Source organism: Bos indicus, chromosome 20 (genome assembly GCF_029378745.1).
Source record: "Bos indicus isolate NIAB-ARS_2022 breed Sahiwal x Tharparkar chromosome 20, NIAB-ARS_B.indTharparkar_mat_pri_1.0, whole genome shotgun sequence".
Classification (NCBI taxonomy): Eukaryota; Metazoa; Chordata; class Mammalia; order Artiodactyla; family Bovidae; genus Bos; species Bos indicus.
Window position 1 is genome coordinate 32,581,979 of NC_091779.1, and position 18,716 is coordinate 32,600,694.

An 18,716-nucleotide genomic window follows, 5' to 3' on the forward strand; every position below is an offset into this window, starting at 1 on the left:
CCAAGGCATTGGATTTCTACATTGATCATTCCTTGGATGAGGGATATCCCCACAGAATGGGCTGGTTCAAAGTAGGGCAAAGCATCTCCCTTGGGTGTAGGGCAATTCTAGAGAAGTGATATCCCTCTGACAGCTGCTGCTGCTAAATTGCTTCAGTCGTGTCTGACTCTGCACGACCCCATAGACGGCAGCCCACCAGGCTCCTCCGTCCCTGGGATTCTCCAGGCAAGAACACTGGAGTGGGTTGCCATTGTATTCTCTGATCCCTCTGACAGAGCTGGGAGCAATCCACAGTCAGTGTTCCTAGAATCTGGGGAGGTGAGTGCCTTGGTTGTGAAGGGTGAACTGAGGGTGCAGTATAGCTTCCTCTACAGTGAGAATTTCCCTCCCATTCTGTCTTTAGTTCACTGCTTTTTTTGCCTCTCACTCTCCTGCCCTGCCTAACATACCTTACACATATGCTTTCAGCTACCACCTGTACTGTGTGTGTCTGTGTTAGTTGCTCAGTCATGTTGGATTCTTTGTGATCCCATGGACTGTAGCCCATCAGCTTCCTCTGTCCATGGAATTTTCTAGGCAAGAATAGAGAAGTGGGTTGCCATTCCCTTCTTTAGGGGATCTTCCTGACCCAGGGATCGAACCTGGGCCTCCCACATTGGCAGGAAGATTTACTACTGAACCACCTGGGAAACCCCACACTCCATATACTCATACAAAACTGACTGCTAGGCATTTTCAGCTGCAGATGCCATGGGCACTTCAAATTTAAAATATCCAGACCCAGAATCATCATCCCCAACCCTCTGCCCTTCTGTGCATCCACAGTTCCTACCATGGCATCACTCTTAATCCCATCACTCACTCAGCCCCACTCCGGTCCAATCCGGCTAGCCAAAGTCCTGAATATTTAAACTTCTTTCTATTTCTGGATTGAGGTGAGGAACTATTCAAGCCAGAGTGTTGATTAATATGTTCAACTTTACTAAGTGAATAATTAACTCCCTGTGAGCAGGGCAACGGCCTCACAAAGACGTTCACGTCATAATATCTGGAGCTGTGAGCATGTTACATGGCAAAGGGCAATTAGGTTGCAGATGGAAATGAGGTTGTTAATCAACTGAACTTAATACTGCAATATTAGCCTGCATTATCTGGATGTGCTCAGTATAATCACAAGGATTCTTAAAAGTGGAAGATGGAAGAAGAGGTCAGAGTGATACCTTCTGAGAAGGAACTTGACTTGCCATGGTTAACTTTGAAGATAGAGAAAGGGGATTATGAGCCAAGGAATATGGATAGCTGCTACAAGCTGGAAAGGCAAGGAAACAGATTCTTCCTACAACCTCAATTTATTAGTTTTCTATTGTTTCTGTCACAGATTGACATGAAATTAGTGGCTTAAAACAACAGATATTTATTATCTTCGGAGAAGACAATGGCACCCCACTCTAGTACTTTTGCCTGGAAAATCCCATGGACAGAGGAGCCTGGTGGGCTGCAGTCCATGGGGTTGCTAGAGTTGGACACGACTGAGCGACTTCACTTTCACTTTTCACTTTCATGCATTGGAGAAGGAAATGGCAACACACTCCAGTGTTCTTGCCTGGAGAATCCCAAGGACAGGGGAGCCTGGTGGGCTGCCGTCTATGGGGTCGCACAGAGTCGGACACGACTGAAGTGACTTAGCAGCAACAGCAGCATTTATTATTTTATGGCTCTGGGAGTCAGAATTGCAAAATCAGTTTCACTGGATTAAAGTCAAGGTGTCAGCAGGCCCACTCTCCCAGAAGCTCTAAGGAAGAATCAATTGCCTGTCTTTTCATAGCTTCTAGAGCTACATTTCTTGAATCCCTAGGCTCATGACTCCCTCTTCTGTCTTCAAAAATAGTGGTGTAACTTGGTAGTCCTGTGGCTAAACGCTATGTTCCCAATGGAGGGAGCCTGGGTTTGATCCTTGGTCAGGGAACTAAGATTCCACAAGTTGTGGGGTACAGCCAAATAAGAAAAAAGAAAAAAAGGGAAAAAAAAGTTAAAATCACCTGAAATAAAAGTGACTACTAGTAAAATGTCCATAAATATTATTCCAGATATCTCTGCACAAACAGAAGTCAAATTTTTTCATGGAACCAAACTATAGGGTTTTAACTTGTTTTTATGACATGTCAAAGTCTTGAAGATATTGAAATGTGTCATTCTTTTTAATATTGCTGAACATATAAAATTGAGTTTAAGAAATTATTAGATAATTATTGGCTCTTCACTTTTTAGAATTATACAAATAATATGTACTAAATATAGTAAAAATTAAAACAAGGCAACACATATAAATGGAAAATTTTATTTAAAAAATTTTTTTCACAGAAAATTATTTTATTTTATTTTTTTAATTGCAGGTAATATCTTTTTTTTTTTTAGTATTTTAAAAACAATTTAATTAGAAATTACATTCTACATAGAGGTCAACATGCATCCACCATGGGTGTACATGTGTTCCCCATCCTGAACCCCCCACCCATCTCCCTCCCCATACCATCGCTCTGGGTCATCCCAGTGCACCAGCCCCAAGCTTCTTGTATCCTGCATCGAACCTGGACTGGTGATTCAATTCTTATATGATATTGTACATGTTTTAATGCCATTCTCCCAAATCATCCCCCCACCCCCACAGAGTCCAAAAGACTGTTCTATACATCTGTGACTCTTTTGCTGTCTCGCATACAGGGTTGTTGTTACCATCTTTCTAAATTCCATATATATGTTAGTATACTGTATTGGTGTTTTTCTTTCTGGCTTACTTCACTCTGTATAATAGGCTCCAGATTCATCCACCTCATTCAAATGTATTCTTTTTAATGGCTGAGTGATACTCCATTGTGTATATGTACCACAGCTTTCTTATCCATTCATCTGCTGATTTTTCACAGAGCTAGAACAAATAAGTTCACAATTTGTATGGAAATACAAAAACCTTGAATAGCAAAGCAATCTTGAGAAAGAAGAATGGAACTGGAGGAATCAACCTGCCTGACTTCAGGCTTTACTACAAAGCCACAGTCATCAAGACAGTATGGTACTGGCACAAAGACAGAAATATAGATAAATGGAACAAAATAGAAAGCCCAGAGATAATCCCACGCACCTATGGACACCTTATCTTTGACAAAGGAGGCAAGAATATACAGTGGAGAAAAGACAATCTCTTTAACAAGTAGTGCTGGGAAAACTGGTCAACCACTTGTAAAAGAATGAAACTAGAACACTTTCTAATACCATACATGAAAATAAACTCAAAATGGATTAAAGATCTAAACGTAAGACCAGAAACTATAAAAATCTTAGAGGAGAACATAGGCAAAACACTCTCCGACACACATCACAGCAGGATCCTCTATGACCCACCTCCCAGAATATTGGAAATAAAAGCAAAAATAAACAAATGGGACCTAATTAAAATTAAAAGCTTCTGCACAACAAAAGAAACTACAAGCAAGGTGAAAAGACAGTCTTCAGAATGGGATAAAATAATAGCAAATGAAGCAACTGACAAACAACTAATCTCAAAAATATACAAGCAACTCCTGCAGCTCAATTACAGAAAAATAAACGACCCAATCAAAAAATGGGCCAAAGAACTAAATAGACATTTCTCCAAAGAAGATATACAGATGGCTAACAAACACATGAAAAGATGCTCAACATCACTCATTATCAGAGAAATGCAAATCAAAACCACAATGAGGTACCATTTCACGCCAGTCAGACTGGCTGCAATCCAAAAGTCTACAAGCAATAAATGCTGGAGAGGGTGTGGAGAAAAGGGAACCCTCTTACACTGTTGGTGGGAATGCAAACTAGTACAGCCACTATGGAGAAGAGTGTGGAGATTCCTTAAAAAACTGGAAATAGAACTGCCATACAACCCGGCAATGCCTCTGCTAGGCATACACACCGAGGAAACCAGAATTGAAAGAGACACGTGTACCCCAATGTTCATTGCAGCTCTGTTTATAATAAATGGAAAATTGTAAATTCCCTTAATTTTTCTATGAATTTCTATACAAGTACCACTAATACAGAATTGATCTATTTCTTTTTTACATAAGTGGAATCACATCATAGACATTATCCTGCAACTTGATTCCTTTATTTAACAATATATCCTGGTAAAGTGTTACTGTAAGTATGTGAAGATCCCTCTCATTCTTTTTTACTACTGTGTGAGAGTTGGTCCATAAAGAAGGCTGAGTGCCAAAGAATTGATGTTTTCAAACTGTGGTGCTGGAGAAGACTCTTGAGAATCCCCTGGACAGCTAGGAAATCACACCAGTCAATCCACACTGAATATTCAAATAGTCATTGGAAGGACTGTTGCTAAAGCTATAATACTTTGGCCACCTGATTCGAAGAGCCAATTCATTGGAAAAGGCCCAGATGTTGGGAAAGATTGAAGGCAAAAAGAGAAGGGGGCAGTCAAGGATGAGAAGGGGGAAGTAGAGTAGAGTCAGCATCACTGACTTAATGAACACGAATCTGAGCAAACTCTGGGAGATAGGGGAGGACAGAGGAGCCTGGCATGCGGCAGTCCAAGGGGTCACAAAGAGTCTGAGACAACTTAGCGACTGAACAACAACAACATCCTACAGTAAAGATACAAGATGTTGAAGGAGGGAGAAATTTCAAGCTTGATAGTTTGCTTTGTAAAATATGAGAGGATTATTTCTACATTCTTGACAACGTTGTTTATAATTAATCTCTCTAATTTTTGCCTATCTGACAAACAAAAAGTGACATCTCATTTGAAACTGCATTTCCTTGGTTAGACCATCTTTTCATATAATAGTTATTTACATTTATCCTTCCATTATGTGTGTTCATTTTTCTTTTTTGGTGACTGTGTTTTGGCTTTCTTTTTGTAGACATTAGAGTTATAGCTATTAACTGTCAGATTTATATGTAAAGAATACTTTTTCCCACTTTCTTGTCTTTTAATTTTGCTCATAGTATGAGGTTATGGCTTTAAGGTTTATGTGCTTTGTTGAATCTATCAGTCTTTCACTTTATACCTTCTGGATTTTATGATTTCTTTGAAAAGGCCTTTCCCTTTCTAAGATTATAAAATAATTCCTCTACATTTACTTCTACATACTTCATTTACTTCATACATATTAACACCACTGAGGAACTAACTCATCTTTTTCTACCAATCAAAAAGACCAGTTTAGGGACTTCCTTGATGGTCCAGTTGTTAAGATTCTGAGCTCCCAATGCAGAGGGCCTGAGTTTGACCCCTGCTCAGGGAACTAGATCCCACATGCTGCAGCCAAGAATTCACATGTTGCAACTAGGACCTGGTGTAGCCAAATAAATAAATATTTTTTAAAAAAGACCAGTTTAGCCACATATTAAATTCACATGCATATGAACTACTGAATCTCATGTTAATTCTATGTTATTTATTTAAGAGGATTAATTCTTATATTTCTTTTATATTTCTGTGTACAATCTGTCTTTAAAGTATATTTGCAGAAATAATATTTGGTTTGCTAAGCAAGTGATGTCATTGGAGCTGTATAGAAAATTCTGTTCCTGTATTGCCAGTGTCAAAGATAAGCAAGTGAGTGAGTGAGTGAGTGAAGTCGCTCAGTCATGTCCGACTCTTTGCAACCCCGTGGACTGTAGCCCAAGCAGGACATTAAAGTTTGAAAACAGATTTTATTCAATAACTACTGACTGTAGGGGCAAGAGCTGAGCTCCATCTGATTAGTGCAGAGATGACGGCATTTTAATGGCAGAATGAAGGAGTAGGGAAGAGTGAGCAGGGCTCAAGTAAAGAGGGAAAAGAAAAATTGCAACTACAAAGGGTGGTATCAAAGTGATTAGGCTAGCTGTGTCTGCCAGCTGGCAGTTAAGGAAACTGAAATTCTATCCTTTCACTGAGACTAGGAGACAAAGGCCCAATTCATCCTGATAATTATATTTCCAAGAAATAGTTTCAGGTCCTGGAGAAAGATACCTCTGAGTAGCAGGAGGTATGTATACATCTCTATGACAAATCTGAACAGCACATTAAAAAGCAGAAGTGTCACTTTGCCGAAAAAGGTCTGTAGACTCAAAGCTATGGTTTTTCCAGTATGGATGTGAGAGTTGGACCATAAAGAAGGCTGAGCACCAAAAAATTATGCTTTTGAATTGTGCCAAGAAACCCTTGGACAGCTAGGAGATCAAGCCAGTCAATCCTAAAGGAAATCAACCCTGAATTGGAAGGTTCATTGGAAGCACTGATGCTGAAGTTAAAGCTCCAATACTTTGGCCACCTGATATGAAGAGCCAGCTCATTGGAAAAGACCCTGATGCTGGGAAAGATTGAAGGCAAAGGGAGAAGAGGGCAGCAGAAGATTATTTTATATTTTGCTTTGTTTCAATTAGGTGTCATAGGGGGTTTTAGCGACATAGTCATTAGCTGATTTCTGAGGTAGTTGATTTTCATTGTTGCTGAATCAATCATTATTCATTCATACAGATGACCTGGACTATTAGACTATCACCTTTTCGTAAATAGCTCCAAAAGCACTTCATGTCAAGTAAATTCTACAGACTTATTTTGCCAGTTGGATCATGGCTCACATCACTCTTAGGGAAGCCTAAGTACTATATTATGAGACTCGATGGGTTAAGAAAGACATAGAAAGACAGAGTCCCTACCCTTTTTGAGGTATTTAGGTAGAGGTAAACATTCGTATCAAATAGCAGCAAAATTGTCTTTTAAAATGTATTTAGTAGTTCAATCAACCTGGATTGTATTTTATATATACTCTGAGATATAGCAATCTATATATATTTTTAAATTTACAGCAAACTTTCCTAATCCAATTCAGGGACTAGTTAATCTGTTTCTGCTAGTTAAAAAGACAATCTGTCATATATTATTCTGAGTTCTACCTCCCAGCTGCATGATCTGGTAATCTTTAATAGGTTAAAATCAGTTACACCACAATTGAGCATAGAAGCTACTACTTTGTTAGAGTTGATAGAAAAGTAAAAATATAATTTAAAATTTAATTTCAAAATTAAATGTTTGTATAACACCTGAAGTACTTCTGCAAAGCTCTTAAGGTATGATGGTTTAGAAAGAGCTTGGCTATAATTGGATGTTGAACTTTAACCTGTAGCCTGTGTTGTTCAGTCTCACTATGTCCAACTTTTGCAAAACCATACACTGTAGCATGCCAGTCTGTTATTCCATGTCTGGTTGTAACTGTTGCTTCTTGACGTGCATACAGGTTTCTCAGGAGGCAGGTAAGGTGGTCTGGTATTCCCATCTGTTTAAGAAATTTCCACATTTTGTTGTGATCCACAGGGTCAAGAGCTTTAGCACAGTCACCGATGAAGATGTTTTTCTGAAATTCTCTTGCTTTCTCTACGATCCAAAGAATTTGGAACTTTCATCTCTGGTTCCTTTTCTAAATCAGCTTGTATATCTGGAAGTTCTCGTTTCACATATTGTTGAAGCCTAGCTTGAAGGATTTTGAGCATTACCTTTCTAGCATGTGAAATGAGTGCAATTGTGTGGTAGTTTGAACATTCTTTGCTATTATAATCTTCTTTGGGATTGGAATGAAACTGACCTTTTCCAGTCCTGTGGCTATTGCTGAGTTTTCCAAATTGCTGGCATATTGAGTGCAGCACTTTCACAGCATCATCTTTTAGGATTTTAAATAGCTCAACTGGAATTCCATCACACCCACCAGCTTTGTTCATAGTAATGCTTCCTAAGACCCACTTGATTTCACACTCCGGGATGTCTGTCTCTAAGTGAGTGATCACACCATCATGGTTGTCTGGGTCATGGCAAGAGTGAACATTGACATTTTAGGAATCAGTGAACTAAAATGAATGGGAATGGGCAAATTTAATTCAGATGACCACTATATCTACTACTATGGGCAAGAACCCCTTAGAAGAAATGGAGTAGCCCTTACAGTCATAAAAGAGTCTGAAATGCAGTACTTGGGAGCAATCTCAAAAACAACAAAATGATCTGTTCGTTTCCAAGACAAACCATTCAATATCACAGTAATCCAAGTCTATGCCTCAGGCATGAATGTCAAAGAAGCTGAAGCTGAATGGTTCTATGATGACCTTCTAGAACTAACACCAAAAAAAGATATCCTTTTCATTATAGGGGACTGGAATGCAAAAGTAGGAAGTCAAGAGATACCTGCAGTAACAGGCAAGTTTGGCCTTGGGAGTACAAAATGAAATAGGGCAAAGGCTAATTTGTTTTGCCAAGAAAACACACCGGTCATAGCAAACCCCGTCTTCCAACAACACAAGAGATGACTGTACACATGGACATCACCAGATGGTCAACATCAAAATCAGATTGATTATATTCTTTGCAGCCAAAGATGGAGAAGCTCTATACAGTCAGCAAAATCAAGACAGGGATCTGACTGTTGCTCAGATCATGAGCTCTGTATTGCAAAATTGAGGTTTAAATTGAAGAAAGTAGGGAAAACCACTAGGGCATTCAGGTATGACCTAAATCAGATACCTTATGATTATACAGTGGAACTGACAGATTCAAGGGATTAGATCTGATAGAGTGCTTGAAGAACTATGGACAGAGTTTTATGACATTGTATAGGAGGTGGTGGTCAAATACATCTCCAAGAAAAAGAAATGCAAAAAGGCAAAATCGTTCTCTGAGGAGGCTTTATAGACGGCTGTGAAAAGAAGAGAGGCAAAAGACAAAAAAGAAAAGGAAAGATATACCCATCTGAATGCAGAGTTCCAAAGAATAGCAAGGAGAGATAAGAAAGCCTTAAGTGAACTGGTGTAAAGAAATCGAAGAAAACAACAGAATGGGAAAGACTAGAGATCTCTTCAAGAAAATTAGAGATACCAAGAGAACACTTTATGCAAAGATGGGCACAATAAAGGACAGAAATGGTATGGACCTAACAGAAGCAGAAGATATTAAGAAGTGGTGGCAAGAATACACAGAAATATACGAAAAAAGGCCTTAATGACATACATAATCATGATTGTGTGGTCACTCACCTAGAGCCAGACATCCTGGAGTGTGAAGTCAAGGGCCAAAGTGGAACTAAAGTGCCTCTTGATGAAGGTGAAAAAGGAGTGAAAAAGCTGACACAAGACTCAACATTCAAAAAACTAAGATTATGGCATCCAGCCCCATCACTTTATGGCAAATAGATGGGGAAGAAATGGAAACAGTGACAGGCTTTATTTTCTTGGGTTCCAAAATCACTGCAGATAGTGACTGCAGCCAGGAAATTCAAAGATGCTTGCTCCTTTGAAGAAAAGCTATGACAAACCTAGACAGTGTATTAAAAACAGAGACATCACTTTCCTGACACAGGTCTATATAGCCAAAGCTATGGTTTTTCTAGTAGTCATGTATGGATGTCAGAGTTGGACCATAAAGAAAGCTGAGTGCTGAAGAATTAATGCGTTCAAACTGTGGTGCTTGTGAAGACTCCTGAGAGCCCCTTAATAGCAAGGAGATCAAACCAGTCAATCCTAAAGGAAATTAACCCTGAAGAACCATAGGAAGGACTATGATGAAACTGAAGCTCCAATACTGTGGCCACCTGATGTGAAGACTGACTCACTGGAAAAGACCCTGATGCTGGAAAAGATTGAGGGCAGAAGGAGGCTGGATGGCATCACTGACTCAAAGGACATGAGTCTGAACAAGTTCGGGGATATAGTGAAGGATAGGAAAGCCTGGTGTGCGGCAGTTCATGGGGTCACAAAGAGTCGGACATGCCTGAATGTCGGACATGTTGAACAACAAAAAGAACAACTACTACTTCATTTAGGAAGCAACTGCAATAATCTAGTTTAGAGAAAGTCCTGCACTAGGGCAAAATGAGTGAAACTGTGGAGGTGGAATCCGATTCAAAGATACGTCATAAGGAAGGAGGTGTTTAACACCACACAGTGCAGCATTTGATGTTTCTCAGTTTATGAAAACATAGAAAGTATTTGAGAAATACTGGTTTGAAGAAATAGTTCTTTAGGGTATTCGTGTAAGATGTTCACAGTGTATGTTTGACATATTTGTTCAGAGTATAATCTTTTAAAAACAGAGTAGTACAAGCAGGTATTGGTCCAGACATGACTTTTATCTTGCTGTTTGGCAGTTCTCCTTAACTATTGCACCACAGGAGGCCATGTAGCTAGGCAACAGCAGAGCTGAGATTTTTAATCCAGTCTTGCTACTACAGAGTCCATGCTCTTTATTATTTTGATATCGGAATTTGATTCTGAATTGTGCAGATTCATCCTGTGAAAATCAAGAGGCAACTAGACTTTAGAATTTAAAGGTGATGAGAAAAACCAAAAGAGATGATCTCCTTCTATGCCAAGTTAGTGGGAGTTTTGGATCTTAAAGACTATGAGGAAAACCACTGATAGGTTTTAAGCAGAAGTAACATGATCAGTGGAGGTGTTGGAATTGCAGTTGAGTTATTTCAAGTCCTAAAAGATGATGCTGTGAAAGTGCTGCACTCAAAATAACAGCAAATTTGGAAAACTCAGCAGTGGCCACAGGACTGGAAAAGGTCAGTTTTCATTCCAATCCCAAAGAAAGGCAATGCCAAAGAATGCTCAAACTACTGCACAACTGCACTCATCTCGCACACTAGTAAAGTAATGCTCAAAATTCTCCAAGCCAGGCTTCAACAGTATATGAACCATGAACTTCCAGATGTTCAAGCTGGTTTTAGAAAAGGCAGAGGAAACAGAGATCAAATTTCGAACAACCATCGGATCATTGAAAAAGCAAAAGAGTTCCAGAAAAATATCTATTTCTGCTTCATTGACTATGCCAAAGGATTTGACTGCGTGGATCACAACAAACTGTGGAAAATTCTGAAAGAGATGGGAATACCAGACCACCTGACCTGCCTCTTGAGAAATCTGTATGCAGGTCAGGAAGCAACAGTTAGAACTGGACATGGAACAACAGACGGTTCCAAATAGGAAAAGGAGTACGTCAAGGCTGTATATTGTTACCCTGCTTATTTAACTTATATGCAGAGTATATCATAAGAAATGGTGGGTTGGATGAAGCACAAGCTGGAATCAAGATTTCCAGGAGAAATATAAATAACCTCAGACATGCAGATGACACCACCCATATGGCAGAAAGTGAAGAAAAACTAAAGAGCCTCTTGATGAAAGTGAAAGAGGAGAGTGAAAACATTGGCTTAAATCTCAACATTCAGAAAAATAAGAGCATGGCATCCGGTCCCATCACTTTATGGCAAACAGTGGAAACAGTGGCTGACTTTATTTTTGGGGGCTCCAAAATCATTGCAGATGGTGACCGCAGGCAGGAAATTAAAGGATGCTTACTCCTTGGAAGAAAAGCTATGACAAACCTAGACAGCATATTAAAAAGCAGAGACAATACTTTGCCAACAAAGGTCTAGTCAAGGCTATGGTTTTTCCAGTAGTCATGTATGGATATGAGAGTTGGACTATAAAGAAAGCTGCTGCTGCTGCTGCTAAGTCACTTCAGTCGTGTCCGACTCTGTGCACCAAAGAATTGATGCTTTTGAACTGTGGTGTTGGAGAAGACTCTTGAGAGGCCCTAGGACTGTAAGGAGATCCAACCAGTCCATCCTAAAGGAGATCAGTCCTGAGTGTTCATTGGAAGGGCTGATGTTAAAGCTGAAACTCCAATACTTTGGCCACCTGATGTGAAGTCCTGACTCATTTGAAAAGACCCTGATGCTGGGAAAGATTGAAGGCAGGAGAAGGGGACCTCAGAGGATGAGATGGTTGTATGGCATCACTGACTCTATGGACATGAGTTTGGGTAAACTCCGGGAGTTGGTGATGGACAGGGAGGCCTAGTGTGCTGTGGTCCAGGGGTCACAAAGAGACATGACTGAGCAACTGAACTGAACTGAAGTGAACATGATCAGACTTGAGTGCATGAGAGATAATGCTGGTATGTTTTGCTTCTTTGAGTTTCTTTAGCACTTTAACATAATTTTCAAATTCATTCCAGGACTTGAGTCTCCAAACATTTTATGCGTTTATTTTAGTATTTTTTCCTGAGGAAAAAAACTATACTGTAAGTAAAATTAAACTAATTTTTTAATGTAGTGAACAAATATTAGTACAGATTAACCCACTCCAGTGTTCTTGCCTTGAGAATCCCAGGGATGGGGGGAGCCTGGTGGGCTGCCGTCTACGGGGTTGCATGTAGTCAGACACGGCTGAAGTGACTTAGCAGCAGCAGCAGCAGCAAAGTAAAAAGTTTTTTTATGTCTTTCATACCTATTAGAGGAAAATTATCTGTCTGAAGAGATTTGTTTTCCATATGTTTAAGAATCATTGTATTAAATGAAGCATACATAGATTTTTTTTTTTTAATCTTCAAATGACCTGGTTAAAAACTCCTATTACTAGTTAAACCAGTCAAACAACATTGGAAAACAAGTCTTCAAATACCCTGATTATCAATTTGAAGAAATATCCAACCGTGATGGCAAAATGTCCTATCTTTCAGTAATGAGAGATGATAACTACCGTATTTTAGGAGAATTTAAATAAAACTCTCTTAAACAGAGAATGACAACTTACCGTCTAACCAACTCTGACACACTGATGGCAATCATTTGATAGAAAGGGTTTGTTAGTCCCTCAGTCATGTCCGACTCTTTGGGAGCCTATGGATTGTAGCCTACCAGACTCCTCTGTCTATGGGATTTTCCAGGCAAGAATACTGGAATGGGTTGACAATTCCTACTCCAGGGGACCTTCCCAACCCAGGGACTGAACTCGGGTCTCCTGTACTGCGGGCAGATTCTTCAGTGTGTGAGCCATAAAGGGAGGGGAATGTTTTTGTGTAAGTATACATAGATGTATGTGCTTAGTTGCTAACACACACATACATATATATAATAGTTTATTGAAAAGTGAAAGTGTTAATCACTCGGTCGTGTCTGACTCTTTGTGACCCCATGGACTGTAGCTCACCAGGTTCCTCCACCTACGGGATTTTTCAGGCAAGAATACTGGGAGTGGGTTGCCAATTCCTCCTCCAGGGGATTTTTCCCTACCCAGGGATTGAACCCAGGTCTCCTGCACTTTAGGCAGACTCTTTACTGACTGAGCCATTTATTATGTACAGTTAATGACACTGTTTTGATTTCAATAAAATCAATTTTGAAATTAAAAAATGTAAAATAATAAATGCAATATGTATAAAATATATGTATTTTTATATATAATAACATAATACAAAATAAACTTTCCTATTGCATGTCTAAAATCAGATCATTTGTTTAAAAACTTTGAATTCAATTCAATTCCCCCATTTTAAGAATGTGGAAGTTAAGCACTACAAGATTACCTGAAGGAAAGTTTCCAGAATATGATATATATTTGTCACAAACTGCTCCTTAAACAAAAGGGAGCTATTCTTATTAGTTCAGAAAAATTAAGATATTTTTAAAAAGTTGATTTCAAACTGATTAAATTTAAAATGGTTTTGTGGAACCAGAAGGAAAATCTGTACAGAAAAACTTTTCAATAATTTGTTCCAGTTGAAGATACTCATGTTTTATTTATAAAGTACAAAACAGAGCCATAGAATCACCAAAAAATAATAATGTGTTTTGACCACAAAGTAACGAGGCTGATTTTCTTCACAAGATTTAGAATCACACAGAGTAACACTAAAAATATGCATCTTTTCCTCAGCCAGGAGCAACAGGGTGAGACCAGCCAAGAAGAGTGTGTCATATGACCACAGTTTGACAAAGTTACTAATGCCATTTTCCATTTCATGTGCCCTGTGGAAGGGCAAAAATGGAAAAGCAGACCCAGTTGTGAGGATAGCTTTTTCACATTCTGTCAGCTACAGCACAATAACTGTTATATACTGTATTGCGACTAGCAATGGAACTTCAGTTCTAATACTTGGATTTCCCCTCCATCCAATTTCTTATGTGTTGAAAATATTGGGCAATGCAAAGTTAATTTCTCCTCATGTAGTTGGACAATTTAATTTGGTATTTTGTTCCCTCAATGACTTTAATTAAAATTATAGTATTTATAGGAAAAATGAAAAACTTCGGAGTTGAAAGAATAGCATGAAAGGGCAAGCACTTTGATGGACAGACTTTGAACTGGACCAACTGTCCATTTGAATCTCAGTGTACTTGCTAAGGAAGCTATGGGCTCATTTAATTTTCGTGTTTGCTTTGCTTTGATTTAAAACTAACAACCACGTTCCTTCGGTCAGCCCTTAATCAAATAAAATGATTATGGACTTTTCACTTGGTCCTTCCATCCAGCTACTAAGAGCATAGACGGTTTTGAAGAAACCTGACTTGGCTCAGGTCTTCAAGGAGCTAGCTGGCTAAAAGATACGGCTTGGATTGAATATATGTGCTGTATCAATGCACCATTGCAACTTGAATAAACTTAGAATAATGCCTAAGATTTATTGGGTGTTTATAATGGAGCCAGAAGCCTTGCATGAATTACCTCATGTAATCTTTACAACAGTTCTGAGTAGTATTTAACAGTTTTAATTTGCAGGCTTAGTAAAGTTAGGAAATTTGTCTCAGATCTGTCAAAGGGATTACCAGCTGCATGTTTGCATCTGGTGAGTAATCTCGGGGTTTTCCAGGAGTCCAGTGTCCGAAGATCCTGAACAAGGTAGACTTGGATGATGCCAAGCGGGGAAAAGTTGTGCCTACATCCAGTCCCGGAGGGCCAGTCCTCGTCTAGCCTTCTTTACCAGGGACCATCTTGATGCAGCCTGTCTGATCACATCTCAGGTCAGACGGCTCCCGGCTGATTCTCAAACAGTTTGCTGTTTGAGAAGCAAACAGTAATACTCTTACACAAGCGAGGGCGGGTGTGGGGAGAAAAGACTGAGAAACGTTAGACGTGGGAACGTTGTCCACAGATGGGGAAGGGCCTCAAGGCGGGTCCACCTTTGCAGCCTCCACAGGTTCCAGACACTGATAAGAAAGAGCAACAAGCTCCACCGCCCGAACACTAGGCTAAGACCTATCCCTGACCTTGGCAAAGACAGTTACTCATGACCGCTCGCACCCTACCGGCTGCTGCGGCAAGTGAGCGTACCGGGGCAGACCAAGGCACGCCCGACCGCGTGATGTATCCGACCGCCGCCAGGCCGGGACCTTCCCCCGCGACCCGCCCCGCCCGCGAGCCCCTCCCATCCTCGCTGCTCCGTCTGCCAAGCCCCGGCGCCAGAGGACCCACGACGTCACCGCAGCGCTATCGAGCCTCCAGCCCGCCCCCCGTGCGCCTTCCTTTTCCTCCCGTCCCGTGACGCGGCGGCCCGGCGGCGTCAGTGGACACACTCACACGCGCGCTGCGGCCCGGCCTGCGCCCACCCCAGCATGGCAGCTCTCGCACGCCTCTCCTCGCGCCTGCGGTTCTGCGCCTCCGCCCTCTCCTCAGCGGGCGTCTGGTCCAAGGTAAAGTGCAGGTGAAGAGCAAGGCCTCGCCCGGAAGAACGCGGACGAAAGCCTGAGCGTTTTTTTTTTTTTTTTTTTTGGTCTGTCCACACCCAGCCTCTCCAGCCCGGGAGCCGGCATCTGGGCGCAGTACCCAGGGCCCCGAGGCGCGCCGACGCCTCCTTGCCTCACTGCTTCTCCGCCTGGCCTCCTTGACTTGGTTCTGCACCCGCTTCCCCAGTGAGGCGAGACGCGGCACAAAAGTGCGCGGAGAGACCCTGGCTCGCGTCTCCATTTCGCGGGCAGTTTCTTGGGAAGGGGCTTTGGCTGCAGGAACGACCGGGAGGGTTCGCCGGCTTAAGGAGGGCAGGGGGCGACGGCTGCAAGGGGTAGGTTTGCGCTCCGAATTGGGGATCTCGGGGCGGAGTCCCCTCTACAGGCCCGGAACTGAGGGCTGGGCTAGCCAGGGGTCGGCTCGAGTTTGCCGCCAAGGGGGTGGAACGCTGCGCCCCTTCTTCTCCCTACGAGGCTGCGCTGCACCTTGGCGGTGGGAAGCGGAACCGGGACTGGAGCGCTTGCCGGCGCGTTTACCTCGCCACGCCGAGTAGCCTGTGGAGGTCTGGCGGTGCCAGGACGCGGGCTTCGAGCGCGGGCATCCCTTTCTTCTGAGGCTCCTTGGGATTTCCGTTTTCAAAGTTCTTTGCAAACGTTGTCCACTCTCACTGCAAACTCTTCACGAACGGTAGTATCTCGAGGCCCTCGCGCTGCGATTGTGGGCTGTGTCGTCTTTTTTCCCCGCGTGTCCTGTCCCCGCCTGTAAGCCCTCGCTCTGGTGCGGTTCTTATCCGGAGTCCTCGGACAGGACCAGAGTGACGAGTATAGGAGACTAGCTTACCTCCGCTACTTCCGTCACCACGGGAGCCTTTTCCTTGGAAGAGACAAAGAAAAGTGATGTTTTTGAATAATAGTTCTGAGCTTAAAAGTGTGCCTTGAACACTTACCTCCTCACAAGGAACTCCTCTTCTTCCCCACTGTTGTGGCATCTTACTGGCATCCACTCTGAGAGCGGTGAACGGAGAGGGGCTGTGACTCACCGGTAGGTGAGTGCTAGATGGTGATTAAGAACTGGAAAGATTTACACATAAATGCCTGTTAGGAGGCATTTTGATAATTGCAGGTAGCTTTGGACTTGTAAAGCATTGTTAGAAGGGAGCTCGACCTTCTGTCATTGCTGTGGGCGCTGAAACGAGTGCAAATCGGGACACAGCGACCTCCTTGGGCCAAGGTTAATAACATTCCTTGTTTTGGCACTTTGTGTGTGCATGCTCAGTCGTGTCCAACTCTTTGCGACCCCATGGACTGTAGCCCGCCAGGCTCCTCTGTTCATGGAATTTTTTTTGGCAAGAATACTGGCGTGGGTTGCTATTTGCTATGCCAGGGGATCTTCCCGACCCAGGGATCGAACCCACGTCTCTTGTGTCTCCTGCATTGGCAGGCAGATTCTTTACCCCTGGGCCACCTGGGAAGCCCTGCTAGTTACTTATTTGCCTAAGTGTAATTTACTTATTTTCTTATTGTATTATTAAACTATTCCCAAAGCCCAGCAAGCGTCTTCTTAGATGGCCGAGTTACAAATTATGGATTTTCCTGTATCTCATCTCTCCTTCAGGATTTGATCATAGGTCCAACTCCCCTTTCTCCGTGTTCCTCCAGCATTTGGCACTTAAATCCCTTAGTGTTTACCCCTTAAATCTTCACCTCCTACTTGTGTTAACTGTAACACTTGCATACTTGTTTAACTTTTTGTACGTGTAGACATCATCTTCATAACCAGATGAAATTTGCAGACCATATTGTATGCCTTTTTCTCCATCTCTCTGAGCATTACGCACTGCCATGCATAGAATAGACACTCAACACATTTCCTACGTGGATGAGAAAACACTGTGGGCAAACTTATGGAGTAACCTTGAGGACATAGATTTTTTTACTAAATATAACCAACAGGTAAAATGAGGTAGTTTTTTTTTTTTTTTTCTTGTTTGTTTGTGATAAACATGTCTTCCAGACTTGAGTGTGCATCAGAATTACCTGGAGGCTTTATCAAATAGATTGCTGTGTTCATCCCCAGAGTTTCCCATTTAGTAGGTCCTGGTAGGAGCTTAGTACTTTGCGTTAATTAGTTCCCAGATAGTAAAGCTGCTGGTCTGAGGACTGCATTTGCAGAGCCAGTGGCATTGGCTTTGACCTAAACAGACTACCCGAAGGTATCTTCCATCTTCCTTAGTCCATGATTGTTTTGGAGGGTATGTTTAATACTATTTTCCATTGACTATAGAAAATTATTACTGAAAATAAAAATCTTAAAACTACCATTAACACTTTAGCTATTTCTCTTCTTTGAAAACCATCTTTTCCAGATTTATCTCCAACCCCAGACTCTCCTGAACTGCCTTCCTTCCAGTACAACTTACTGGTTCATGTCACTCAGTACTTCTCAAGTCTTTCTGATCAAAAATGAACCAGCCGTAACGTGGCATTTTCCTTCCTTGTTTGTTTTTATTATGGGTAACAGCACCGGTATCCATCCAGAATGTAAGCTGGAAATTTAGAACCATTCTCTCCTCTGCTCCTTTCTTTAACTTGCAGTTGATTACCAGTGTCATGTGTAATAATTTTGTAGTTGTTTAGTGGCTGTTATCCTTGTAAGTTTCATTAGAGCAGAGACTATGCTTGTGAGTTTATTTGTTCGTTAACTCTCTAGTCTCAGTATTAAGTATGAAAGGGAAAGTTGCTCAGTGTCTCTGACTCTTTGTGACCCCATGGACTATACAGTCCTTGGAATTCTCCAGGTCAGAATACTGGAATGGGTAGCCTTTCTCTTCTCCAGGGATCTTCCCAACCCAGGGATCGAACCCAGGTCTACCACATTGCAGGCGGATTCTTTTCCAGCTGAGGCACCAGAATGGGTATTTTAGAACAAATAGAGGAATGAATGAAAGAATGAGTTCCCCTGCCACTTTCCTGATTCAAGTTTTTGTATGAGAGTTGTGACATCTCTGTTTCAAACAAAACAAAACACTTTGCTGTCCTTTCCTCATTGAAGGATGAAGTTGAAGCTCTTCTAGTGTTGTCTTTAAGGCCTTTTGCAAATTGCCCTGACTCCCTTACCAGCCTGATCTTCATGAGCTTCTCTCCACAGTGTGATCCTGCATGCCCTTGAAGACACAGTCT

General features: G+C 41.6%; 1 protein-coding gene across 1 annotated transcript in view; it reads left to right on the forward strand.

Annotated features, from left to right (window-relative positions):
- Positions 1-15,285: 15,285 nt before the first annotated feature.
- OXCT1 (3-oxoacid CoA-transferase 1) overlaps positions 15,286-18,716 on the forward strand; it is a 160,925-nt gene continuing 157,494 nt past the window's right edge. Inside the window, exon 1 of the mRNA XM_070774718.1 lies at positions 15,286-15,503. Within this exon, the coding sequence (XP_070630819.1) occupies positions 15,426-15,503 (78 nt within the window). The 5' untranslated portion in view covers positions 15,286-15,425. The remainder of the gene's footprint in view (positions 15,504-18,716) is intronic.